This window comes from Ahaetulla prasina, chromosome 6 (assembly GCF_028640845.1).
Source record: "Ahaetulla prasina isolate Xishuangbanna chromosome 6, ASM2864084v1, whole genome shotgun sequence".
Taxonomy (NCBI): Eukaryota; Metazoa; Chordata; class Lepidosauria; order Squamata; family Colubridae; genus Ahaetulla; species Ahaetulla prasina.
The window spans coordinates 17,341,599-17,364,727 of NC_080544.1; the positions used below are offsets into that span (position 1 = coordinate 17,341,599).

Consider the following 23,129-nt stretch of genomic DNA (forward strand, 5'->3'; position numbering starts at 1 on the left):
GGGCTAGAGAAAACAGCTGAGTTTCATCACAAGGTTTGGCTGTCATTGGTAACCGAGACAAAATTGAGTGCAATATTGTTCACTTAGAAGTAAGCCTACAAGGATCAGCCTCAAAGTAAGGCATTCAGAGAATAGAATAGAATAGAATAGAATAGAATAGAATAGAATAGAACAAAACAGAACAGAACAGAACAGAACAGAACAGAACAGAACAGAATAGAATAGAATAGAATAGAATTTTATTGGCCAAGTGTGATTGGATACACAAGGAATTTGTCTTGGTGCATATGCTATCACTGTACATAAAAGATATGTTCATCAAGAATCATAGGGTACAACAGTTAATGATAGTCATAAGGTACAGACAAACAATCAGGAAACAATATCAATATAAATCGTAAGGATACAAGCAACAAAGTTACAGTCATACAGTCATAAGTGGAAGGAGATGGGTGATGGGAAAAATGAGAAGATTAATAGTGCAGATTTAGTAAATAGTTTGACAGTGTTGAGGGAATTATTTGTTTAGCAGAGTGATGGCATTCGGGGAAAAAAACTGTTCTTGTGTCTAGTTGTTCTGATGTGCAGTGCTCTAGTGAGACTTAACTAGTCCAGCAAAGTTTTGGAATGGTTGTCCTTCCCAGGTTGGTTGCCATGCTCATCGATCGTACACGTCCTCACGTTTTTCTGTTGCTTTATGTAAGAAAGCTAGAATTGCATGAAGGATGGCCTCTTGAAGCAACTGTGATGACCATAGTTCGGCTCTAACCATAGGTATCTGCAATAGGGGGAAGAAGGGGGGAGCGACAAAATAAGCTGATGTCACAAAATGAAATCCGCGACTTACATACTTGCATCCCATACCTGAGATGCAAGTATGAAAGTGCACGTTTCATCATTTTTATGTCAGCATAGTTCGGAGCGATTGCCTGTGTCTGCTTTAGATTTAAATGGAAGAAAATCTGGGGGCATCATTCAGTAGTGGCTGTGTATCTGCAAGAGCGTTGCAGAATCCAGCCAGCCCGCTTCATTTCCTTCTCTTGCAAAAGTCCCCTCTGCTATTCAGAGCAACTTATTCCCCTCCCTCCAGAGTTTCAAGCAATGGAGAACAGGAAGCCCCATCACTCATTGTGGGGAGAAAGAGGGTCACTTGACCCAGGTAGGGGATGGAGCAGAACAAAAATGGTTACGATGCGTTGATCATAAAATTACAGACGGGGAGCAGCAGGAATCTGTAAAGTAAAATTGGATTTGTTCAATACTTTTACCTTTAGAAATTGGTCTTTGTGCCTTAATCCTTACTTCTCTGTGAAAATCTATAAACCAGCCTGTTAAAAGATGGCAAGCCAATCCTGTTGTCGTTATGTGATTGATTGATTGACTTAAAGCAAATTTGTGCCCAATCTAATCTTTCTGGGAAACAGGCACAAAAATAGCTATTACAAAAGGAGAATTGCAAAAGCTTCTTTAATGTCCCCTGAACTTGAGAAGGAAATTTTTAAGCCTGTTAATCCAATTCTGTTTTCATACTTTAATCTTAGAGAATGTCATTTTTTAAACAAACAAACAAACAAACAAACAAACAAACAAACACACTTTTTCCTCCTCTCGAATAGGTGATGCTGAATTCCAAGACGACAATCTTGGAATTCAGTCTTCGCTTTCATTATCCTGTGGTGGTGCCCATGAGTAGCATTTGTGCCCCTTGAGATCCAGCAGGCTCCCTGAGCTTTCAAATATAAGTGTTGTTTTTTTTAAAAAGTGGCATAGGAAGATTATGTGCTACTTACAAAGCAAAACACCAGCCTTCAGCATCATCTTGAGTTGAAGGAACACGATGGGATTCTACAGAATTCCCTCTGGGAAGGTAGCTTGGTTTCTGATAAGTGGGTATTTATAGCTATATCTCATTTTGTATCTAGGTAACTTCTTGCTCTGAAGTTTTCAAATGTGTTTCCAGACCAAAAACAACAATTAACCTTGAATTACGCAGTTATTATAGACCAGGGGTGTCAAACTCAAGGCCTGGGGGGCCGGATCCGGCCCACAGGGTACTTAGATCTGGCTCTTGGGGCTGCCCTGGAAACAGCGAAGGACCAGTCCGCGGTGCTTCTGCCAGCGAAAACAGGCTCGCGAGCCGTGATAGCAGAAAGCGGAGCTCGGGAGCCCGTTTTCGCTGGCAGAGCACTTGGGCCGCCACAGGCACCCCGACAGGCATGACATCGATCTGGCCATGCCCTCCCTGGCCACACCCACCTCACCCACCCACCCCCGAGCTCAAACGCAACCTTGATGTGGCCCTCAATGAAATCTAGTTTAACACCCTGATATAGACCATGATTATTACACAGCATTGTTTGGGAGAATGTTGCGGTAACATGACAGTAATTTCAATGGCAGCGGCAATAGTAGTGGGGATTTTTTTCTGGTAAACAACCATCCAGATTTTTGAAGGCTGCCACTCCTCTCTGTAGGGATTTTGTTCTGACTCAATTTCTTTGTAGTTGAGAAATTGAAAGGAAGACTGGCTGTTTGGCCATGGAGATAAAATCCTTGCCATGGAGACTGGTACCCAGCTTTCCCTTTGCCAGTTTGTTGCCCTCTTGAACTTCCTCAGTGGACTATATTTTGAGAGCTTGATTTTTTAAAAATGATACTTCTGTAAGAATAGAATAGAATAGAATAGAATTGAATTGAATTGAATTGAATTGAATTGAATTTTTTATTGGCCAAGTGTGATTGGACACACAAGGAATTTGTCTTGGTGCATATGCTCTCAGTGTACATAAAAGAAAAGATACCTTCATCAAGAATCATAAGGTACAACAATTAATGATAGTCATAGGGTACAAATAAGCAATCAGAAAACAATATCAATATAAGGATACAAGCAACAAAGTTACAGTCATACAGTCATAAGTGGAAGGAGATGGGTGATGGGAACGATGAGAAGATTAATAGTAGTGCAGATTTAGTAAATAGTTTGACAGTGTTGAGTGTTAAGTTTCTTGTGGGTAGTGATGGTTTGGCTACGTAAGCAGTGAATCTTCTGTGTGACTCAGAAAGGAAGGAAGGAAGGAAGGAAGGAAGGAAGGAAGGAAGGAAGGAAGGAAGGAAGGAAGGAAGGAAGGAAGGAAGGAAAAGAAAGAGGATGATAATGGAAATAGTTGGTGAACTAGACCCATCTTCTACAAACATCCCAACTATTCTTCTTTTGATTATTTCAATCTAGTTTAACCTATAGTATGTAATAATCGTTTCTCTAAGCTTGCTTTGGGGCTGTAATTGGAGAGATCGTATGCTCTTTATTTTGTTTTCCAAATATATATATATATATTTGCCGATATTAAATTGCTGTAAATTGGATGATTTACTGCCCATTTTATGCAATTTTATGGCAGAAACTTTTAGAGGACCAGAGACGGCTTAAACGTGAGCAAGAGGAGGCTGATATTGCAGCCAGACGGCACACGGGGGTCATCCCTACGCACCATCAGTTTATCACTAATGAGCGCTTTGGGGATCTTCTAATTAGAGACGATACAATCAAAAGGAAATCTGGGGCAGAGGTCTGTTGTGGTTGCCTCACTCTGCTGCTTGACCCAATTCATGGTTTGCTTTTCATAGCATTCTGCTTTTTTTGGCCAACGTTAGCTCGTCCCAAGTGCTGGTTTTATTTCCGCTTCGAACCTGCTTTGACCTTGTTGTACATAATCCTGCAGAAAACTTGCGCGTTTTAATGCATGTCTGCTAAGTAAGGAATACTTGTGCACAACTGTGATGCATGCCTCTTTTAAAACAGCAGTTGCTTTTACGGTGAATCGGCAAACATTTGCTTCATCTTTTGCACTTGTATAGAATGCTTCCTTCTCCCTTTTATCTTTGCCATCTGCTTAGACGTCTAGTTGTCTTGTGGCTCCTGATCATGCAGTTTGGTTATGCATTGTGCACTCCTAAACATTTATTCTTTCTGTCGTTTCTGTTGTTAAGAATCTTGAGGGTCAGGCAAAATACATGATCTTCTTTTAAAAAGGCAAAAAGAAAGAACTGAGTCTGCAAGGAGTCATAGGTTAAGACAGTGATGGCTAACCTTTTTGCCATCATGTACCAAAAGTGGGGGGAGTGCGGGGGGGGGGTGTCGTGCGCACGCATGCCCACACCCATTATTCAATGTGCCCCGCCCTTGAGCATGCGCGCACGCTCCCCCCGTTTTTGGCACGTGATGGCAAGGTGGGCCCAGTAGGCCTGTTTTTCACCATCCTCAGGCTCCAGAGTCTTTCTAGGAGCCTGGGGAGGGCGAGAATCCCCTTCGAGGCCCTCTGGAGGCTGGAAACGGCCTGTTTCCCAATTTCCAGTGGGACCAGAAGGCCCGAAAATCCCGTGTGCATGCACACTGGAGCTGAGCCAGAGCAATGCTTGTGTGATATGGCTCCGCATGCCACAGGTTCGCCATCATGGTGTTAAGAGAACAGATAAACTTGTCTTCTCTGGAAGTGAGGCTGACAAAACGGCCATGCTTTACATAAAAATATATTTTTATTGGGGGAGAAAGTTATGTGAAATCCCTGTCTTTATTTCTTCCTGCCACTCATTCCAGCTGATCAGGAACAAATGATCATTCCTGATTTCTGGAGAAATTATGAGGAGGCTCCCATTGCACTCATAAAGATACAGTATTGGGTGTACAAATACCAGAAGGCCATTTCATTCTATGAATCACATTTGCAACTCTAGACTGTTGCCTTCTGGAGTAGAATGATCAGAGTTCACCTGCCTCTCCATTTAGGAGAGTCGAAACCATTCACTCAGGGACGCAGTGGCTCAGTGGCTAAGGCTTGTCGATCAGTAGGTCGGCAGTTCAGCAGTTCGAATCCCTAGCGCCGCATAACGGAGTGAGCTCCCGTTTCTTGTCCCAGCTTCTGCCAACCTAGCAGTTTGAAAGCATGTAAAAAATGCAAGTAGAAAAATAGGGACCACCTTTGTGTGGGAAGGTAACAGTGCTCCGTGCGCCTTCGGCATTGAGTCATACCGGCCACATGACAATGGAGACGTCTTCAGACAGCGCTGCCCTTAGAAAAGAAAATGAGCACAGCCCGCTAGAGACAGAAACAACTAGCACATATGTGCGAGGGGAAACTTTACCTTAATCAGTTACTCAAACACATCTAATTTACCACCTACATCTGTTTTTTTCTTTACTTTTGATAAAGGCTACAAATTCTTCAACTGTGGTATTCATTTTGATTCTGCTGATTTTGCAAACTTACAAACTTGCTGGAAAGACTTGAAGTCGTGCTCCCTAGAAAAACCTAGTTCTCTTATTTTAGTAGTAGCCCTACTAGGTCTTACAGGCAGGTTTAACCACTCTTAGCTGCTCAAGAATTGGGACTAGATTCGTCACACATTTAAGAAAGGAAACTCTGACAGTGGTGCTTGCAATGTTGCGTATACCCTTTCAAATGATGTTCTGAAGATGTGGCGATTTTTTTTAAAATTGTGCTATTTTCAACCACTAGATGAGAGCTGCCAGAGTGAAGTTTGACTTCAAAGCCCAGACATTAAAGTGAGTATTGGTTATTTTCTCCCTACGTCTATAACAGTGATGGCGAACCTTTTCGGCACAGAGTGAACTGAAAAGGGAGTGCGCTGGTGCGGGCGGCACCAAATGCCAAAATGGGAGCTCTTTGCAGGCGCGGTCATCTGGGGGCATGCACATGCCAAATAAGATACTTCTGGTTTCTGTGTGCGCATGCATGCTGGCAAGCAAGTCTTCCAGTTACTGCCGTGCATGCACACGTGCCGATCAGCTGGCTGGCGCACATATTCACGGTGGAAAACGGAAGACCAGCTCTTCCGGTTTCCGGCACTGCTGCACACACAAAGGCCAGCTGATCGTCATGTGCACGCCAGGAACCCAGCAGAGGAACGGGCGATGCCGAAGTTGCCAGACGACGTGGCTCTGCGTGCCCATAGTTTCATCATCATGGGTCTATAATATCTTTATGTTTTATCCATTTCCTTCCTTCTGGTAATTATCTTATTTAAGTATATACTGTTTTGCTGCCCACTTGCACCCTCAATACAGTCCAACAGTGTTTATATTGCCAGCTATTCTGATCAAGGGAGTGAATGCAACTGTCCATTGACCATCATTGCTCCAGCATTACTCCTCCACTGAATGCCACAGTAGCTTCTCTGTCCCTCTTAATGCCTGGTCATCGCCTTCCATCTTTATACAGTTTCCAGCCTTTCCATCATCTAATGCCATCATCAAATGTTTGTTCTATTTACCATCTCCATCTCCACCTCTTAAAACCTTCTCCAGATGCAATTTCCTGCTGTTTAGAAGGCCAGATCCTGAAGATGAAACTCAAATACTTTGGCCACCTAATGAGAAGGAAAGACTCACTGGAAAAGAGCCTAATGCTGGGAAGGATTGAGGGCAAAAGAAGAATGGGACGGCAGAGAACGAGGTGGCTGGTTGGAGTCACTGAAGCAGTCGGCGTGAGCTTAAATGGACTCCAGAGGATGGTAGAGGACAGGAAGGCCTGGAGGAATGTTGTCCATGGGGTCGCGATGGGCCAAACACGACTTCGCAACTAGTAACAACAAGATGCAATTTCAGTTCCACTTCTGATTCCTCCATCTTCAAATCCATTACTTTCACGAACTTTTCACTTCTCTTCTGACCAAGCATCCATCCCTTCACCATCCCAAGATCTGCCAGTCTTTAAATACCGCCAATGTAATCAGTTCTTTAGAATTTGGGGACAGATATTTATGTTTGTTTCTCCAGTTCTGTTCTCCGGTTGTTAACATTTCTGTTTGAAATTTGAAATTAATTGAGATTTTATTAAAATAATTAACACATGTCATTCATATGTCATTAACAGGGAACTCCCATTACAGAAAGGTGACATTGTTTACATTTATAAGCCGGTTGATCAGAATTGGTATGAAGGTGAACACCATGGCCGAGTGGGGATCTTCCCACAATCTTACATTGAGGTACTGTTTTGTTTATTAAGCTGTCAGGACTGGTCAGGCTGACACAAGATTGAAACAATCACATCTTCTTTAAGATTTTTACCTTTGCCTTTTGCTTTTGTTTTCTAGTTACTTAACCCAACAGAAAAAATCCAAACTAAAAAAACATCACCGTTGCAAATCTTGGAATATGGAAATGCAATTGCCAAATTCAGCTTCAGTGGAGATACTGCTGTGGAAATGTCCTTCAGGAAGGTAGAGATCACAGTTATCGTAAACCATTTTGAAAAGTTGTTTCTTTCTCATGCAATCTACTGACCTCGATTCAATTGCAGAGCATAGCAATTGGATGTTCTAGGCCAGGGGTCTCCAACTTTGGCAACTTTAAGACTTGTGGACTTCAACTCCCAGAGTTCCTCAGCCAGCCAGCAAAGCTGGCTGAGGAACTCTGGGAGTTGAAGTCCACAAGTCTTAAAGTTGCCAGGGTTGGAGACCCCTGTTCTAGGCAGCAGATTGGAAATTTTTAAAAAGTTAAAAAAGATCCTTTGCATGGGGTTTTCTGTATTCGTTTACACTTCTATAGCTTTAGTTTTGCATCTAAATGACAAAAATATATATATTAGAACAGAATTAGAATAGAATTTTTTATTGGCCAAGTGTGATTGGACACACAAGGAATTTGTCTTGGTGCATATGCTCTCAGTGTTCATAAAAGAAAAGACACGTTAAATATATGCAATCATTGTTGATACCAGAGATACTAGGCAAGAAACTGAATGCCAATTGTATGTATTTATTGTACGTGTAAATAATTTTCTGAATTATTTTGCCAAAATGGAAAATATATGCATCGTGTTCTTTCTCATTTTTTCAAAAAATTTCTATCTTTGTGAGCTATATGCATTATACTGGAGTCTCTGAATATCTTAATTTTGGATCAAAAAGTTAAGCCATTTTCCTAGGAGACATCAAATCCATCTTAGCAGAGGAATGCGGTTCAGGCAAACACATCCACTAAATGCAGCATTATATCTAAGTCCTGAATTTAAACTCATGTATCTTTTTTTGTCTACAGGGAGAAAGAATCACGCTGATTCGACAAGTTGATGAGAACTGGTATGAAGGGAAGATCCTTGGCACCAGTCGCCAGGGCATCTTCCCTGGCTCTTATGTCGACATACTTAAGCATCCAGTGCTGAAAGACATATCAGGCTATGCCTACCGACCGCCAAATTGCAGCGTGGCTTTTCCACAGGTAACCTGTTTGCGCTGCTGTTCTCTGCAGCGCATCCATGGCTTTGTTAGTGTATTTCCTAGGGCAGATTCCCCATCATTGCCTTGTGTCAGCCACACCTTCTGGAGCGGCAAAGAATCTTGTATAGGTTAAAATTTATCTTAGCAGAACTGAGCTGGAGAGATTTCATCCAAGGCTACCTCTGGTTGTCCACCTGGAAAGCATACAGTAGTGGCCAAAACTGTGGAAACCTTTTGGGAAAAGTGTATTTTCTAAAACTAGCTAATAACACCGCTTTTTTTTTTTATGGAGTAGTACCATAAAATTATATATCAATGGAAAGATAATTTTAAAAGTTAAAAAGATCCTTTGCATGGGGTTTTCTGTATTTGTTTACACTTCTGTAGCCTTAGTTTTGCATCTAAATGACAAAAATATATATTAGAACAGAATTAGAATAGAATTTTTATTGCCCAAGTGTGATTGGACACACAAGGAATTTGTCTTGGTGCATATGCTCTCAGTGTTCATAAAAGAAAAGATACGTTAAATATATGCATCGTGTTCTTTCTCATGCAATCTACTGACCTCGATTCAATTGCAGAGCATAGCAATTGGATGTTCTAGGCCAGGGGTCTCCAATTTGGCAACTTTAAGACTTGTGGACTTCAACTCCCAGAATTCCTCAGCCAGCCAGCAAAGCTGGCTGAGGAACTCTGGGAGTTGAAGTCCACAAGTCTTAAAGTTGCCAGGTTGAGACCCCTGTTCTAAACAACAGATTGGAAATTTTAAAAGTTAAAAAGATCCTTTGCATGGGGTTTTCTGTATTCGTTTACACTTCTATAGCTTTAGTTTTGCATCTAAATGACAAAAATATATATTAGAACAGAATTAGAATAGAATTTTTATTGGCCAAGTGTGATTGGACACACAAGGAATTTGTCTTGGTGCATATGCTCTCAGTGTTCATAAAAGAAAAGATATGTTAAATATATGCAATCATTGTTGATACTAGAGATACTAGGCAAGAAACTGAATGCCAATTGTATGTATTTATTATGCGTGTAAATAATTTTCTGAATTATTTTGCCAAAATGGAAAATATATGCAATCATTGTTGATACTAGAGATATTAGGCAAAAACTGAATGCCAATTGTATGTATTTATTATGCGTGTAAATAATTTTCTGAATTATTTTGCCAAAATGGAAAATATATGCAATCATTGTTGATACTAGAGATACTAGGCAAGAAACTGAATGCCAATTGTATGTATTTATTATGCGTGTAAATAATTTTCTGAATTATTTTGCCAAAATGGAAAATATATGCATCGTGTTCTTTCTCATGCAATCTACTGACCTCGATTCAATTGCAGAGCATAGCAATTGGATGTTCTAGGCCAGGGGTCTCCAACTTTGGCAACTTTAAGACTTGTGGACTTCAACTCCCAGAGTTCCTCAGCCAGCCAGCAAAGCTGGCTGAGGAACTCTGGGAGTTGAAGTGCACAAGTCTTAAAGTTGCCAAGGTTGGAGACCCCTGTTCTAGGCAGCAGATTGGAAATTTTTAAAAAGTTAAAAAAGATCCTTTGCATGGGGTTTTCTGTATTTGTTTACACTTCTGTAGCCTTAGTTTTGCATCTAAATGACAAAAAAATATATATTAGAACAGAATTAGAATAGAATTTTTTATTGGCCAAGTGTGATTGGACACACAAGGAATTTGTCTTGGTGCATATGCTCTCAGTGTTCATAAAAGAAAAGATATGTTAAATATATGCAATCATTGTTGATACTAGAGATATTAGGCAAAAAACTGAATGCCAGTTGTATGTATTTATTGTACGTGTAAATAATTTTCTGAATTATTTTGCCAAAATGGAAAATATATGCATGCCTATCGTGTTCTTTCTCATTTTTTCAAAAAATTTCTATCTTTGTGAGCATTATACTGGAGTCTCTGAATATCTTAATTTTGGATCAAAAAGTTAAGCCATTTTCCTAGGAGACATCAAATCCATCTTAGCAGAGGAATGCGGTTCAGGCAAACACATCCACTAAATGCAGCATTATATCTAAGTCCTGAATTTAAACTCATGTATCTTTTTTTGTCTACAGGGAGAAAGAATCACGCTGATTCGACAAGTTGATGAGAACTGGTATGAAGGGAAGATCCTTGGCACCAGTCGCCAGGGCATCTTCCCTGGCTCTTATGTCGACATATTTAAGCATCCAGTGCTGAAAGACATATCAGGCTATGCCTACCGACCACCAAATTGCAGCGTGGCTTTTCCACAGGTAACCTGTTTGCGCTGCTGTTCTCTGTAGCGCATCCGTGGCTTTGTTAATGTATTTCCTAGGGCAGATTCCCCATCATTGCCTTGTGTCAGCCACATCTTCTGGAGCGACAAAGAATCTTGTATAGGTTAAAATTTATCTTAGCAGAACTGAGCTGGAGAGATTTCATCCAAAGCTACCTCTGGTTGTCCACCTGGAAAGCATACAGTAGTGAAAACTGTGGAAACCTTTTGGGAAAAGTGTATTTTCTAAAACTAGCTAATAACACCGCTTTTTTTTAATGGAGTAGTACCATAAAATTATATATCAATGGAAAGATAATTTTAATTAAGAATGTAATGCAATAACTTTTATGGAGGATTTGCTATTAGAATAGCAGTTAACAGTATAAAGAAGAAAAGTGAAACACGTAGAAAAAACAAGATAGACAAAAAATGATCATCATAGAAAACTCGAGATATACAAAAATTATCACCATGTCAGTTAATAGTTGGGTAACCTTTAGCGTGAATTACGGCCTTACAATGTCTTCCCATGGAGTGAACCAAGTCTTTTATAATGTTGTTGTAAAACTGTTATAACAGCTGTTATAATGTGAAGCCAAGATTGAATGGTTGCTTCTACTAACTGGGTTTTATTGCTGGGTCGCTTCTGACTAACAAGTTTCTTTAGTCGGCGCCATAGATTTTCAATTGGTTTAAGGTCTGGGCTATTCCCAGGCCATTCCAGCAGTGGAATAGGATTATCTTGAAACTCCAAACAAAAAAGTGGTGTTATTAGCCATCAAACCTCAAAAAGACACTTTTCCCAAAAGGTTTCCACAATTTTGGCCACTACTGTAGATTCTCCTGTAGTGGCTGATTCCAGATACAGATTGTGATTAAAACATGGTTTCAGTGGGGAAACAAGGAACGTTCCTCAACTAGAGCATTTTAAGATCATGCAGGAAGAGAGAAGCCATCGCCTTGTTAAGAAGTAAACCTGTTCCTTCAACCTGGCAGTGCCTCTGGCTGGGGTTTGTCAAGGGATGAGATGTTTACTCCTTTGCACTATTCCATTAATGGTTTGGATTAGCCTTGGGTGCGAGTAAGGTTTTCAGGAGTGCTAATGCTGAATCAAGTCCCCGGAAAACAAACATGTTTGTAATTGTGGACTGTGGTTGCACAAACGCAGAACTCCTATGGGCTGTGCTGGTGGATTTTCAATTAGAGAAGCAGATAAACTCCCTCTTAATATGGGCTGCCACAAAGAAGAGGGAGTCAAGCTATTCTCCAAAGCACCTGAGGGAAGGACAAGAAGCAGTGGATGGAAACTAACCAAAGAGACAACCCACCTAGAACTAAGGAGAAATTTCCTGACAATTAGAACAATTAACCAGTGGAACAACTTGCCTCCAGAAGTTGTGAATGCTCCAACGCTGGAAGCTATTAAGAAGATGCTGGATAACCATTTGTCTGAAGTGGTGTAGGGTTTCCTGCCTAAGCAGGGGGTTGGACTAGAATACCTCCAAGGTCCCTTCCAACTCTGTTAGTCTATTGTCTAATAAAACAAACTCAGATATTTAACAACAACATTTACCAAATCTCCACCATGTACTCCGGCTGATCTAAGCACTGAAACATCTGTTCACTTTGTCTCATAACTATTTAAATATTGGAATACATTCATCGGGGTTGTTGTTTTTTTTGGTTTTTTTTTACAAATCCATTGTTTTATAGAAAAGAATAGAATATAATTTTTTAATGACCAAGTGGGATTGGACACACAAGGAATTTGTCTTGGTGCATATGCTTTCGGAGTACATAAAATAAAAGATAAAGTTGAGATAAAAGAAAATTCAGAGAGCCTCATTTTTGGAACCATATTTGCAGTTGTCCCTGTTTTATTTTTAAAACAAACAATTGAACATTTCTCCCATTATGAGAAATGCTTGTAAACCAATTCCAAGACTGGCCCAAATATCTTCCGGGATTAAGGCCTGACTGAGAAAATTTTGAATTAGGTGGGGCCACATCTGGATGGTGAAGCTCTTAAATTACAGCCAGGTTTTCATTCCACTCTAAAAAAGATTGCCTTAGAATAGGGGTCTCCAACCTTGGCAACTTTAAGAATTGTGGACTTCAACTCCCAGAGTTCCTCAGCCAGCTTTGCTGGAGTCCACAAGTCTTAAAGTTGCCAAGGTTGGAGGCCCCTGCCTTAGATAATATTTCTAATATTTCAAAGAGATTGAAGGGGAACCAAGAGAGGGAAACAGAATAATTACAATTCAGAGAATGAGTATAGGACTTTCTCTCTCTCTCTCTCTCTCTCTCTCTCTCTCTCTCTCTCTCTCTCTCTCTCTCTCTGTGTGTGTGTGTGTGTGCTACTAAATGTTCTTTTGCTGGCTTCGGGTGTCCTGGGAGAGATCCCACTGTGGAAAAATAACACCCTCTCTGATGGTGTTACTTTTCTGTGGAAAAAAAAATTCCTCAGTTAAAACAAGGAAAGATTCCTCTGACCTTCTTAATTTAACTCACTTAAGAAGGTGGCGGCGTCTGTGCAGAAGGCAATGAATTCCGAGGCCCAGCTTTGGCTTTTGTGATGAAAAGCTACACAAGAAAAGTGATTTGCTTTGCAGTCTGCGCTGCAAAGGATTGGCCTTTGGTAGCAGCAGTTTGGCCAAGGAGCAAAATAATTTTATTTATTTATTTACATACATTTATATTGTCCATAAAAGGGATGTGATGGCTTAGTGGTTAAGACACTGAGCTTGTCGATCGAAAGGTTGGCAGTTCAGCGGTTCGAATCCCTAATACCGCGTAATGGGGTGAGCTCCCGTTACTTGTCCCATCTTCTGCCAACCTAGCAGTTCAAAAGCACGTTAAAAAATGCAAGTAGAAAAAACAGGGACCACCTTTGGTGGGAAGGTAACAGCGTTCCGTGCGCCTTTGGTGTTTAGTCATGCCGGCCACATGACCACGGAGACGTCTTCGGACAGCGCTGGCTCTTCAGCGGAGATGAGCATCGCCCCCTAGAGTTGGGAACAACTAGCACATATGTGCAGGGGAATCTTTACCTTTTTATATTGTCCATATTACCATACTCCAAGTAGTATATGAAGGGGATAGAGGGCAGGCAGGCCGGCAGGTACAACCCTGGGGGGGTGGGGCATGTTCAGATAGGCTTACAACAGCAAGGTGAATTTGCCAACATTAGTAGAATTGGCATTAAAGATGGGAAGAAGATGGGAATGCTACTAGAAAGCTAGCATGTGGTAGGTTGCAGAATGAATGTCAAAAGAAACAAAACGGTAGACTCCAAGGGTTAGAAAGGCTCTTGGCCACTTTTTAGTCTACCTCCCCAGGACAGGAACCTCTACAAACACCATCTCTGTGCAAAAGAAGCTGCTCGTTGGGTGTGTGTCTGTATGTGTGAATACAAATGCAAGCAACCGCTGTGCAATTTAACAAGGAAAAACTGAATTGCAAGGAAAATACATGAAGAGTGATAGAGTCTAGGCAACTGAATGGAGCTGAGTGTTTATTGGCTGGATGCACTTCCTGTCGCCAATGCAGAGTTCTATTCAGCAGATATATTTTCATCATGCCCAGAAAGAGAAATATCTGCTTCTATCTAGGATTGAACTCACAGCCTTCCAATTGCGAGGCAAGAGCTTCACCTCTAGGCCACGGCACCACATGCAACAGACACTAATGCTTATTCTTTGTCTGTGTTGTAACTTTGCTTGCTCTTTCTTATTAGTTTTCTTACTTGTAAGCATTAATGCCTTGGCATTCCAGTGGCTTGGGAGGACTTTGTCCACAAGGCCCCTCAGCGAGTCGCATTACAATTCACATCCTGCATATTTCCAAAGTAGGGATGTTTAAATTTATCTTTAACTTACAAACGTTAACCTAGATTCCATAAACTTGACGATGTGAAAGTACTACTTCGCTTGGTTATACCTGTGCTGACACTGAAGGCCCCACTGCTTTTGGTGATAAGAGCGTAGGTTGCAAGATGCTCTAAGTTTGGGAGTTGCTAAAATTACAGGTATATATATATATATATACATGTTGAATCAATCAATCATTCATTCATTAAAACGGTCCATAGTGCCCACTGGGGTCACAGGGAATAAGAGACATATTCCTCCTGCTAAGTAAGGGACCTCGAATGTTGTCTTAATGTGCCTCTCATGCCATCTTCCCTGTCTCTGTATCCAGCTCTCTTATTTCAATTAACTGACTAAAGTTGGAAATCTAATGTTGTGCTGTTTGTAAGATTTGAATCTGTTCATGGTACCGGTGCTAAAATTTTCCCTTCTCATGTACTTTAACAATTAAACAGCCTTCACTGAGGCCAGGACCCGAACTTACAGAATCGGAAAAGAACTATGTGGTAAGGTCACCCCAGAGTCCTGTCTGCAGCCTCATTTGCACACAGTTGTTCTTTGAGCCCTCTGCAGTGGCCAGCACTACTGCACTGAGCAAGGTTTTGAGTGTGTGTTTGTCAGCTGTGCGCAAGGGTTTCCACGTGTCCAGGTCTTTAGACTGTTCTTTACAACATAAAGGCCAAAACACAAATGATAGTACAAATAAAAAAAAAAAAGGAGAAATCCAACTAAGTTGTCCTTATACAGTAAGCCCCGCATTTGTAGAAGTCGCAGCTGGGGCTTGATTTCCTAACATTTGGTGGCTCAGTGAATGCAGAGTCTCTCAAAGTTGGCTACGAATAAAGATGAAGAAAAAAAACACAATCTGAGATTCTATTGCATTGTTAGAAAACTTAAATTGCATGCCAGAGGCAAAATTTCATACCTAGCTTTGAATTTTTAAGTGTGAGATGCTTCCTGACTAATTGCAATCTCTTTTGCTGCTGTGTTATAAAACTGAAAACTAAATACTCAATTCTTCTGTATCTTGCCTGTTTTTCTATGCTTACAACCTGGATTTCTTCTACATATTCCTACTCGGATTGTATTTCTGGATCTACCACTCTTTTGTCTGGCTGGACATACTAAATGCTTCCTCTGGACTGTCCCATGTCGTCTTGGCTTGCCCACATTTCCTGTTTTTCTTCATTCTGTTTCCACCCGGGATGGCTATTATGTCCTGTCACTCTTATCCAGGAAGTTGTTTGCAATGAGATCTTAAACATTGCTGAAAAATCTGTTCATTACTGCAGCACTCTTTCTCAGCCTGTCTTTTGTCATAAGGGGCCGTTTAGTGACAATAAGTCATCTTTCATCATTTCTCAGCAACCACAAGTCCTGCCATTAGAAACTGGCCTGGTCCGGAATCATGCCACACGAGAAACGTAAGTTTGCGTTGTAAATTTTGGACTGTAGATTTGGTGGATTGTTTTCATTTTTTAAAGAATAAAAAAGTTCCTGGTCAAGGAATTTGGGGTTATGTTAATTTTAGATTGCAGTTTGAATAATATAGTTACTCAGTCCCATAGCATAGGACCGGGTTATCTACGAGACCACCAATAGCCTCCCATCGACCCGTGCGCTCCCATAGAGAGGGTCTCCTCAGGGTGTCTCCTAGACTGCCTCCGAGGATATGTCAACTTCCTGATCTCCGGAACTTTCGCCGCGAGCTTAAGACCTTTCTATTTCATCGTGCAGGGCTGGCTTAATGAAGTTTTGTTTTGGGGTTTTATTATAGTCTTAATTTCCTTCAGCCTCTAATTTAATTAGTTTTTAAATGTTTTTTAACTTTTCTGATTTGTGCTTTTTACCCTGGCTGTAAACCGCCCTGAGTCCTTCGGGAGAAGGGCAGTATATAAATTAATTAAATAAATAAATAAATAGTTGTCCCAGTTCTAGGCAGGGGTGGGATTTAGCCGGTTCGTATCAGTTCAGGCGAACCAGTAGTTGTGACCTGTGGGTGGGCCTGCCCCGGCTCTATGCCGTCCTATTTAGCTACGTTTTTTAAGCCATGCGCATGCCTGCAAGCACACAAGTGCGAGCAAAGCGCATGCCCAGAAGGCCATATGCGTGTGCAGAAGGCGCGTGAGCGAAGCGAGCATGCACGCACACAAGCTCACATTTTCGGTGTTGGGGCAAACCGGTTGTTAAATTATCTGAAGCTCATTTCTGGTTCTAGGAAAGTTTTAGAGGAAATTTTATCCCTGAAAAATGTCCTGCAATTAGTGATGCAGCCACTCATAAGCTGCTGGCGATGAATTTGAAGGATCCTCCCTTCCTTGTTGAGAATCTCAGATAACATGGAAAAAACCACAATCTTGCTTTGAGGTCACACTGGCAGACTATAGGATAAGTTTTATATTGTTGTGATCTGTCAGCAGCCTAAGGAGCTGGCAACAGAATCGGACAGCGATGAGGCTGAGGTGGGGCCAGGGCCATCGGGGAGTGAGGTGCGCACTCCAGAACCTCCAGAGACTGATAGTAGTGAGGCAGAGGAACAGGAGGAGCCTGTTCCTAATGCACGCATGAGAAGAGCTGCCAGAAGGCAAGAGCAGCTCAAGCAAAAAGGACAACTCGGGAGTAGGGCCAAGAGATGATTGGCCCCTCCCATAAGGCTTAAAACAGACCAGCAACGGCATTTGGGCTTTGCTGGAAAACAACGTTGGTAGCTTCGTCTTCTGCTTCATCTATGTCTTGCATTTATTTTTGTGACTTCTGAACGTTTGCCAAGAAAGGCCTTTGGCAGTTTGCCTAATTGGACCATGGTTTCGAATAGTACTGAGGAATTTGTGTTGGGAGGAATTTGCTTTAATTTAGTTGAACTATGCTGGGAATGAAGTAATTCTCAGCTGTTCGAATAAAGTTTGTTTTTTCCACGGACTAAGTTTATTACTACCTACCTGGGCCTGGGTCACAACATACATAGGCACTGTATACGCATGTAAAAATTAAATGCCATTTAGAATAGTTATTAGTATGTTTTGTGCCTTATTGCCTCTTTTGCTCTGTTTTGCTGGAAAGGCTCACAGTTGTCATCTCTCCCACCCCCTTCTGTCATGAACCTTCAGGCTTACCTATCGAGCACTTTACAGCTACATCCCACAGAACGATGATGAGCTGGAGTTAAGAGATGGAGATATCATCGATGTTATGGAAAAGTGTGATGATGGCTGGTTTGTTGGTAAGCAAAGTCGCCAGCATTTGTCTGTGCAGTCCAATCAACATGCATGACATTTTCAGTCAGGTATTTTAAAAAGATCACATTGCTGTCTTGGGGAACTGTGTCGTGTCCCACTCCTCCGCTGAGGGCCGGGTCAGGGAAATCCGAATCAGGCTTGCCTCTGCAGCTCTGCCCAAAGTCCTAGCAAAGTCCTCAGAGAAGGCAGGAGACCAGTAAGTGACTTCAGCAAGATAAGTTCGACTTTTGCCTGACTCAGAGACTGCCAGAAAGTAGATCCTTTATATAGGCCATGGGGTGTGGCTCCATGACTCAGCACTCATTAAGGCCTGCCCCTCCCTTCCCTCTGTTGCCTCCGCCTATCCAATCTTCTAATGCGAGGATTACTCCAATCAGCTGTTGGGAATAAACCCTCCTCAGGCTCACATGCTGTGGAGGAGGGGGGAGCCGCCAGCCTTGCCTGGGCATGGAGTCAGGGCTGGGGCAGGGAGATGCTCCTTCTTCTGCAGTTTGTGTGGGCATGGAGCCAGGACTTGGGCCGGGAGGCATACATTCCTCAGTGTTCGGGAGCAGGTAAGAAGGCCCTGGCTGCTCTGAGGGCGGGCAAGACACAACAAACTGCATCATTGTGACAGAGGGTAAAAAGGGAATTCGCAGTGAGAGATTTGAAGGTGGAAGTATGACCCTACTTCAGAATGGATCTGATTAAGTCATTAGTAAAATTATTTTAAATATTATCAGGGAAATTTTCTTCAATCTTAACTATTTGACCTCCACAGAGGGGAGGTTAATAAAGTCAAGATAGTGAGCCCAACCATGTGATCAAAGACTTGGCAACCTTGATACAGTAGTGGCCAAAATTGTGGAAACCTTTTGGGAAAAGTGTATTTTGAAGGTTTGATGGCAAATAACACCACTTTTTTTTTTTTTGAGTTTCAAGGTAATCTTATTCCACTACTAGAATGGCCTGGGAATAGCCCAGACCTTAAACCAATTGAAAATCTATGGAGCCAACTAAAGAAACTTGTTAGTCAAAAGTGACCCAGCAATAAAACCCAGTTAATAGAAGCAATCATTCAATCTTGGTTTCACATTAGAACAGCTGCAGAACTAAAAGACTCGATTCGCTTCATGGGAAGACGACGTAAGGCCATAATTCACGCTAAAGGTTACCCAATTAAGTATTAACTGACATGGTGATAATTTTTGTAATATCTCATTTTTTCTATGGTGATAATTTTTGTATATCTCATTTTTTCTACATGTTTCACTTTTCTTCTTTATAGTATAACTGCTATTCTAATAGCAAATCCTTCATAAAAGTCATTGCATTGCATTCTTGATTAAATTATCTTTCCATTGATATATAATTTTATGGTACTACTCCCCCCCCCAAAAAAAGTGGTGTTATTAGCTAGTTTTAGAAAATACACTTTCCCCAAAAGGTTTCCACAACTTTGGCCACTACTGTATATATTATTCACTTCCCCTTGAGATAAGTAAACACATAGGTAGCCCTCAACTGACTACCATAAAGAAGCCTACCTAGAATGGGTGGAAGTCTTTACAGGTGTTAAGCAAAGAGCCCATGCAACTGCCTCTTGCCTCACGACCCCCTCATCCCTGCTCTTCCTGAAGTGGTTATTCAATGGACATGGGGCTGGTTAAGTGAGCCCTCAGGTCTAGGGCAAGGACCCTTCCAGCCCTCAGGGTCTTCACAGGCATGGACTGCTTCCCATCCCACCGGCCCCATACCCTCCTCCTCCTCCTCACTTCGTCTTTGCACACTTGTTGAAGTTTTTCAGCAGGGGAAAAAGTTTTTCGGGGAAGGAGGGCAGATTGATCCATTTTTAGGCCATGTGGTACCATCCTAGAAGTGGTCGTTTTCTGGGTGGCTGCGTTGTAAATGGAAGTCACTTCTGGGATTGTGCTCCACCATCCAGGAATGGAGCAGCCTGCCATCCTTCCCTAATCTGGACTCTGGAGATCTTCAAAAGGTGAAGAGGAGGGAACCGGTGTGATGGAAGCAGGTTTGGTCGCTAAGGGATTAATTGCAAGTTGAGGACTTGTATAACATAGCAATTACATATTTTTAATTTCTATATTTTTTATCATATTATTCAAAGCAATAATATGAGCTTGCCCAAAGCAAGCTCATGAAATCATTAGATGTCGATTCAGTTAACCAAGATCATTGATGACAAGCAAGCTAAGGCCTCACCAGTTTAAAATACTGTATTTTTCGGAGTATAAGACCCCCCAAAGAGGGTGAAACTTTGGGTGCGTCTTATACACTGAATGTAGCCAAAAACGCGAGGCACAGAGGAAGCGATGGTCTGTGGCAATGCTTTGCAGCCTGGAACAAACAGCTGATTGGGGTATTTCAGGAGGCCGATCCACCCGCCAATCAGCTACTCATGCTGAATCAGGATGCAATAATGTGCTGAAGCTGACCTGGCTGTTCGCTATTTGCTGTCAGGACTCAGAGTTTGCAGCATCAATCACATCCAGAAAACACATACAAGTAACTGATCCAGAAGAATTCAATAACTTCTCTTTATATATAATATAATACATGAAGTAAATATACAATACCAAAAGCAGGTTTTCCAACATGGTAATAAACACAAGCAGAGGAGAGGAGTTTCAGTTTTAGTTTCAGAGATCAGCACATGCAGCTTTAGTGAGCTAAGCCACACTCAGGCTCCTTGCTGTCTCCTTCCTTGTTGCTCACACAGCAAATACTGTTTCAATTTCCAAACAGCCCTCAACTCTCTCACACACTGACAGGACGCTAGCCTGATGAATACCGATGGTAGGCAGATGCAGAATTTTTCCCCCCTTATTTTCCTTCCCAAAAACTAAGGTGCATCTTATCCCCCTGAATGTCTTATACTCTGAAAAATACAGTAACTTCCCCACAGATCCCACTGTGATCTGTCTTATCTGGATTTTTTCCCCTGCCTTTTATTCCACCATAGGCACATCAAGGAGAACCCAACAGTTTGGGACTTTCCCAGGAAACTACGTGAAACTACTATCCCTTTAGAAGCCATGGGCAGCCTCTTCGTCTCATCTGGAGGAGGACCTGAGTGTGACCTTTCTAAAATAATCCTTGGGAAAGAGAAGTTTGGAATGGAGTAGTCGAGACAGTAGGAGTGCACATGGAACGTGGTGAAAATGCTGGAGTTGTGCTGCAAAGTTCCTGCTTCCTTTTTTTGAACGCGCATGGAGGAGAGGAGACAGGATGATAAGCCGTGGTACTCTGCTGTGTTTGTTTCTGTTTTTTTTTTTATTCAGCTACGGGAAAATAACAGAAGGAAACAAGACAGAGTTTCTGCTGGACAGAGGACGAAAAGAGGAGGGAGATTGGCAGGAGCAGAGGGTGTAGACTGCTTAAACATCCTGCAGCTTTTGTTTGCTCTTTATAGGAAAGGCCAAGTTGTCAAGCATTCATGGAGCTCCTCCTCTCCCAAGGACATAAAAACCCCAGAAGGAATTGTAGTCCAGCAGCATCTGGAAGGCCAGGCCTGCCCACGCTTGTTCTAGCGTTTGACAAATTCCAAATTGGACGGCTAGAACAAAGGAGGATGGAATAGATGTTGGCCGCCATAGTCTATTTGAATTTATTCTGCAAAATATTCCTGAACGTGCCTTTCTAGAACTGATAATATATGTAATTTCTGGCTGCATCTTTTTTTTTTAAAATAAACTAGAAATTCGGTCAAACTTATACCATGCACAACTGATTGGGGAATAAACCCCATTGAATTGATTTGACAGTTTCCCGTTATTGGACTTTTATTTCTGTTTTTTATAGTCATTTTGATGGTGAATTGCATAATGATGCACTAAAAATAAACCTTGTTTCTGCTGTGTTTTTTTTTTTTTAAATATATACTTTATCCTTAATAGCAGGAGATTTTACATTCAGCATACTTTCTTTCTCTCGTACATTAGTCCCCAGAACAGATGTGTTTAGTTTTCATCCCGAGATCAGCCAAAAACATCAACTGAAGTGCTTTAATATGATTGTAGATATGTATATTCCCTTTGTAAAAACGTACAAATCCTATATTGCAAATTGAAATATAAAGCAGAGTCTTTTAAAAACAGTTTTGAGGAGGACGCTTCCATTTTATTTATTATCGCACTAAATAAATGAGTACTTGGGCTACAAAACGCTGTTTTTCAGCAGCAGCGTTGCTTCAATTGCACTCAAATGGCTTTGTGCGTTAAGCAGCTTTGTGCTGAGGCTTCTAGAATGCCATCCAATTCTAGGCTTGAAGCAGCTGTAGGCAGCCTTAACAGCTGAGGCCACTTAGGGAGTTTCGAGACCACTCAGAGGGGCTGCCGTGGGAATATTGTCCATTCCCAAAATACATGCACGGCTACCTACAACCCCTTTACTACAAGGCGAACAAGCGCTTCAAGGCTTGCCAACCATCCTAGTGGGTTGCAAAGACATTGCAATAGCTCAAGATTCCTATTTAATTTATTTAGTAATATATTTTAAAAAAAAGGTGTAGTCTACCCTGTTTTAAGGGATATTTGAATATTTTTATTTTCGGATTGGCAGTAAAGTAACAGAATTGAACGATTTTATTTTGCAAATATCTTAACATTGGTAGCATGTAACTATCATAATAGCGTTTTTAATTACTATATATTTATATTTCTGCTGACATAGTTCTAAATAAAGTTACTGTCCGTTTTATTTTATAGAGGATTATTTACAGTTAACAAATGGAAATGTTTAAAGCATGTTTCTTTGTGTAAAATATTAAATAAATATTAGCCCAACACGAAATGGTAAAATCTGCCTTGTTTCCTTAGTTGTTATTTGAGAGATTGTCCCAATCTGATTAATATTTCTGAATGTGATTTGGAGCAGAGTTCAAGTGTGTCTAAAGCTTACTATGCTGAAGAGGCGAGCAGATTTATGGGAAGAGAACTTTTTTTTTCTTCAATTTGCATTTATATCCTGCCCTTCTCCGAAGACTCAGGGCGGCTTACACTATGTTAAGCAATAGTCTTCATCCATTTGTATATTATATACAAAGTCAACTTATTGCCCCCAACAATCTGGGTCCTCATTTTACCTACCTTATAAAGGATGGAAGGCTGAGTCAACCTTGGACCTGGTGGGACTTGAACCTGCAGTAATTGCAAGCAGCTGTGTTAATAACAGACTGTCTTAGCAGTCTGAGCCACCAGAGGCCCACGTCCATTAAGAATAGCCATGTTTCTTCCCATCAACAATGCCTGCCTTGGGGATTTCCTACATCATTTCCCCAGGAGTGTAGGTCAGGAAGAGTACTCAAGTAGGTGCAAGAGGTGCTGTGCAATTGGAGAGAATGTGCAAGACTGGGGGTGCACAAAAGGTGGCATGTGGATTGGGGGTGCAAAGAGGTGTACAAGAGGTGTTGCACAAGTCTGTGCGTAAGGGGTGTGATGCGGGTCAGTGTTGTGGTCCGCTAGCAGCCTGTGGAGCTGACAGCGGAGTTGGACAATGAGGCT

General features: G+C 41.5%; 1 protein-coding gene across 29 annotated transcripts in view; it reads left to right on the forward strand.

The window, feature by feature from the left end:
* SORBS1 (sorbin and SH3 domain containing 1) overlaps positions 1-21,496 on the forward strand; it is a 160,178-nt gene extending 138,682 nt beyond the window's left edge. For 26 of the 29 annotated variants that reach the window (XM_058188979.1, XM_058188971.1, XM_058188960.1 and 23 more), the window contains 9 exons: positions 3,402-3,569; positions 5,517-5,563; positions 6,894-7,008; positions 7,117-7,242; positions 8,063-8,242; positions 14,848-14,898; positions 15,629-15,816; positions 17,500-17,612; positions 20,591-21,496. In XM_058188979.1, the coding sequence (XP_058044962.1) occupies positions 3,402-3,569; positions 5,517-5,563; positions 6,894-7,008; positions 7,117-7,242; positions 8,063-8,242; positions 14,848-14,898; positions 15,629-15,816; positions 17,500-17,612; positions 20,591-20,658 (1,056 nt within the window). In that variant the 3' untranslated portion in view covers positions 20,659-21,496. The remainder of the gene's footprint in view (positions 1-3,401; positions 3,570-5,516; positions 5,564-6,893; positions 7,009-7,116; positions 7,243-8,062; positions 8,243-14,847; positions 14,899-15,628; positions 15,817-17,499; positions 17,613-20,590) is intronic. The other 3 variants (XM_058188972.1, XM_058188962.1, XM_058188976.1) reach the window with 3 other exon arrangements.
* The last annotated feature ends 1,633 nt before the right edge of the window (positions 21,497-23,129 follow it).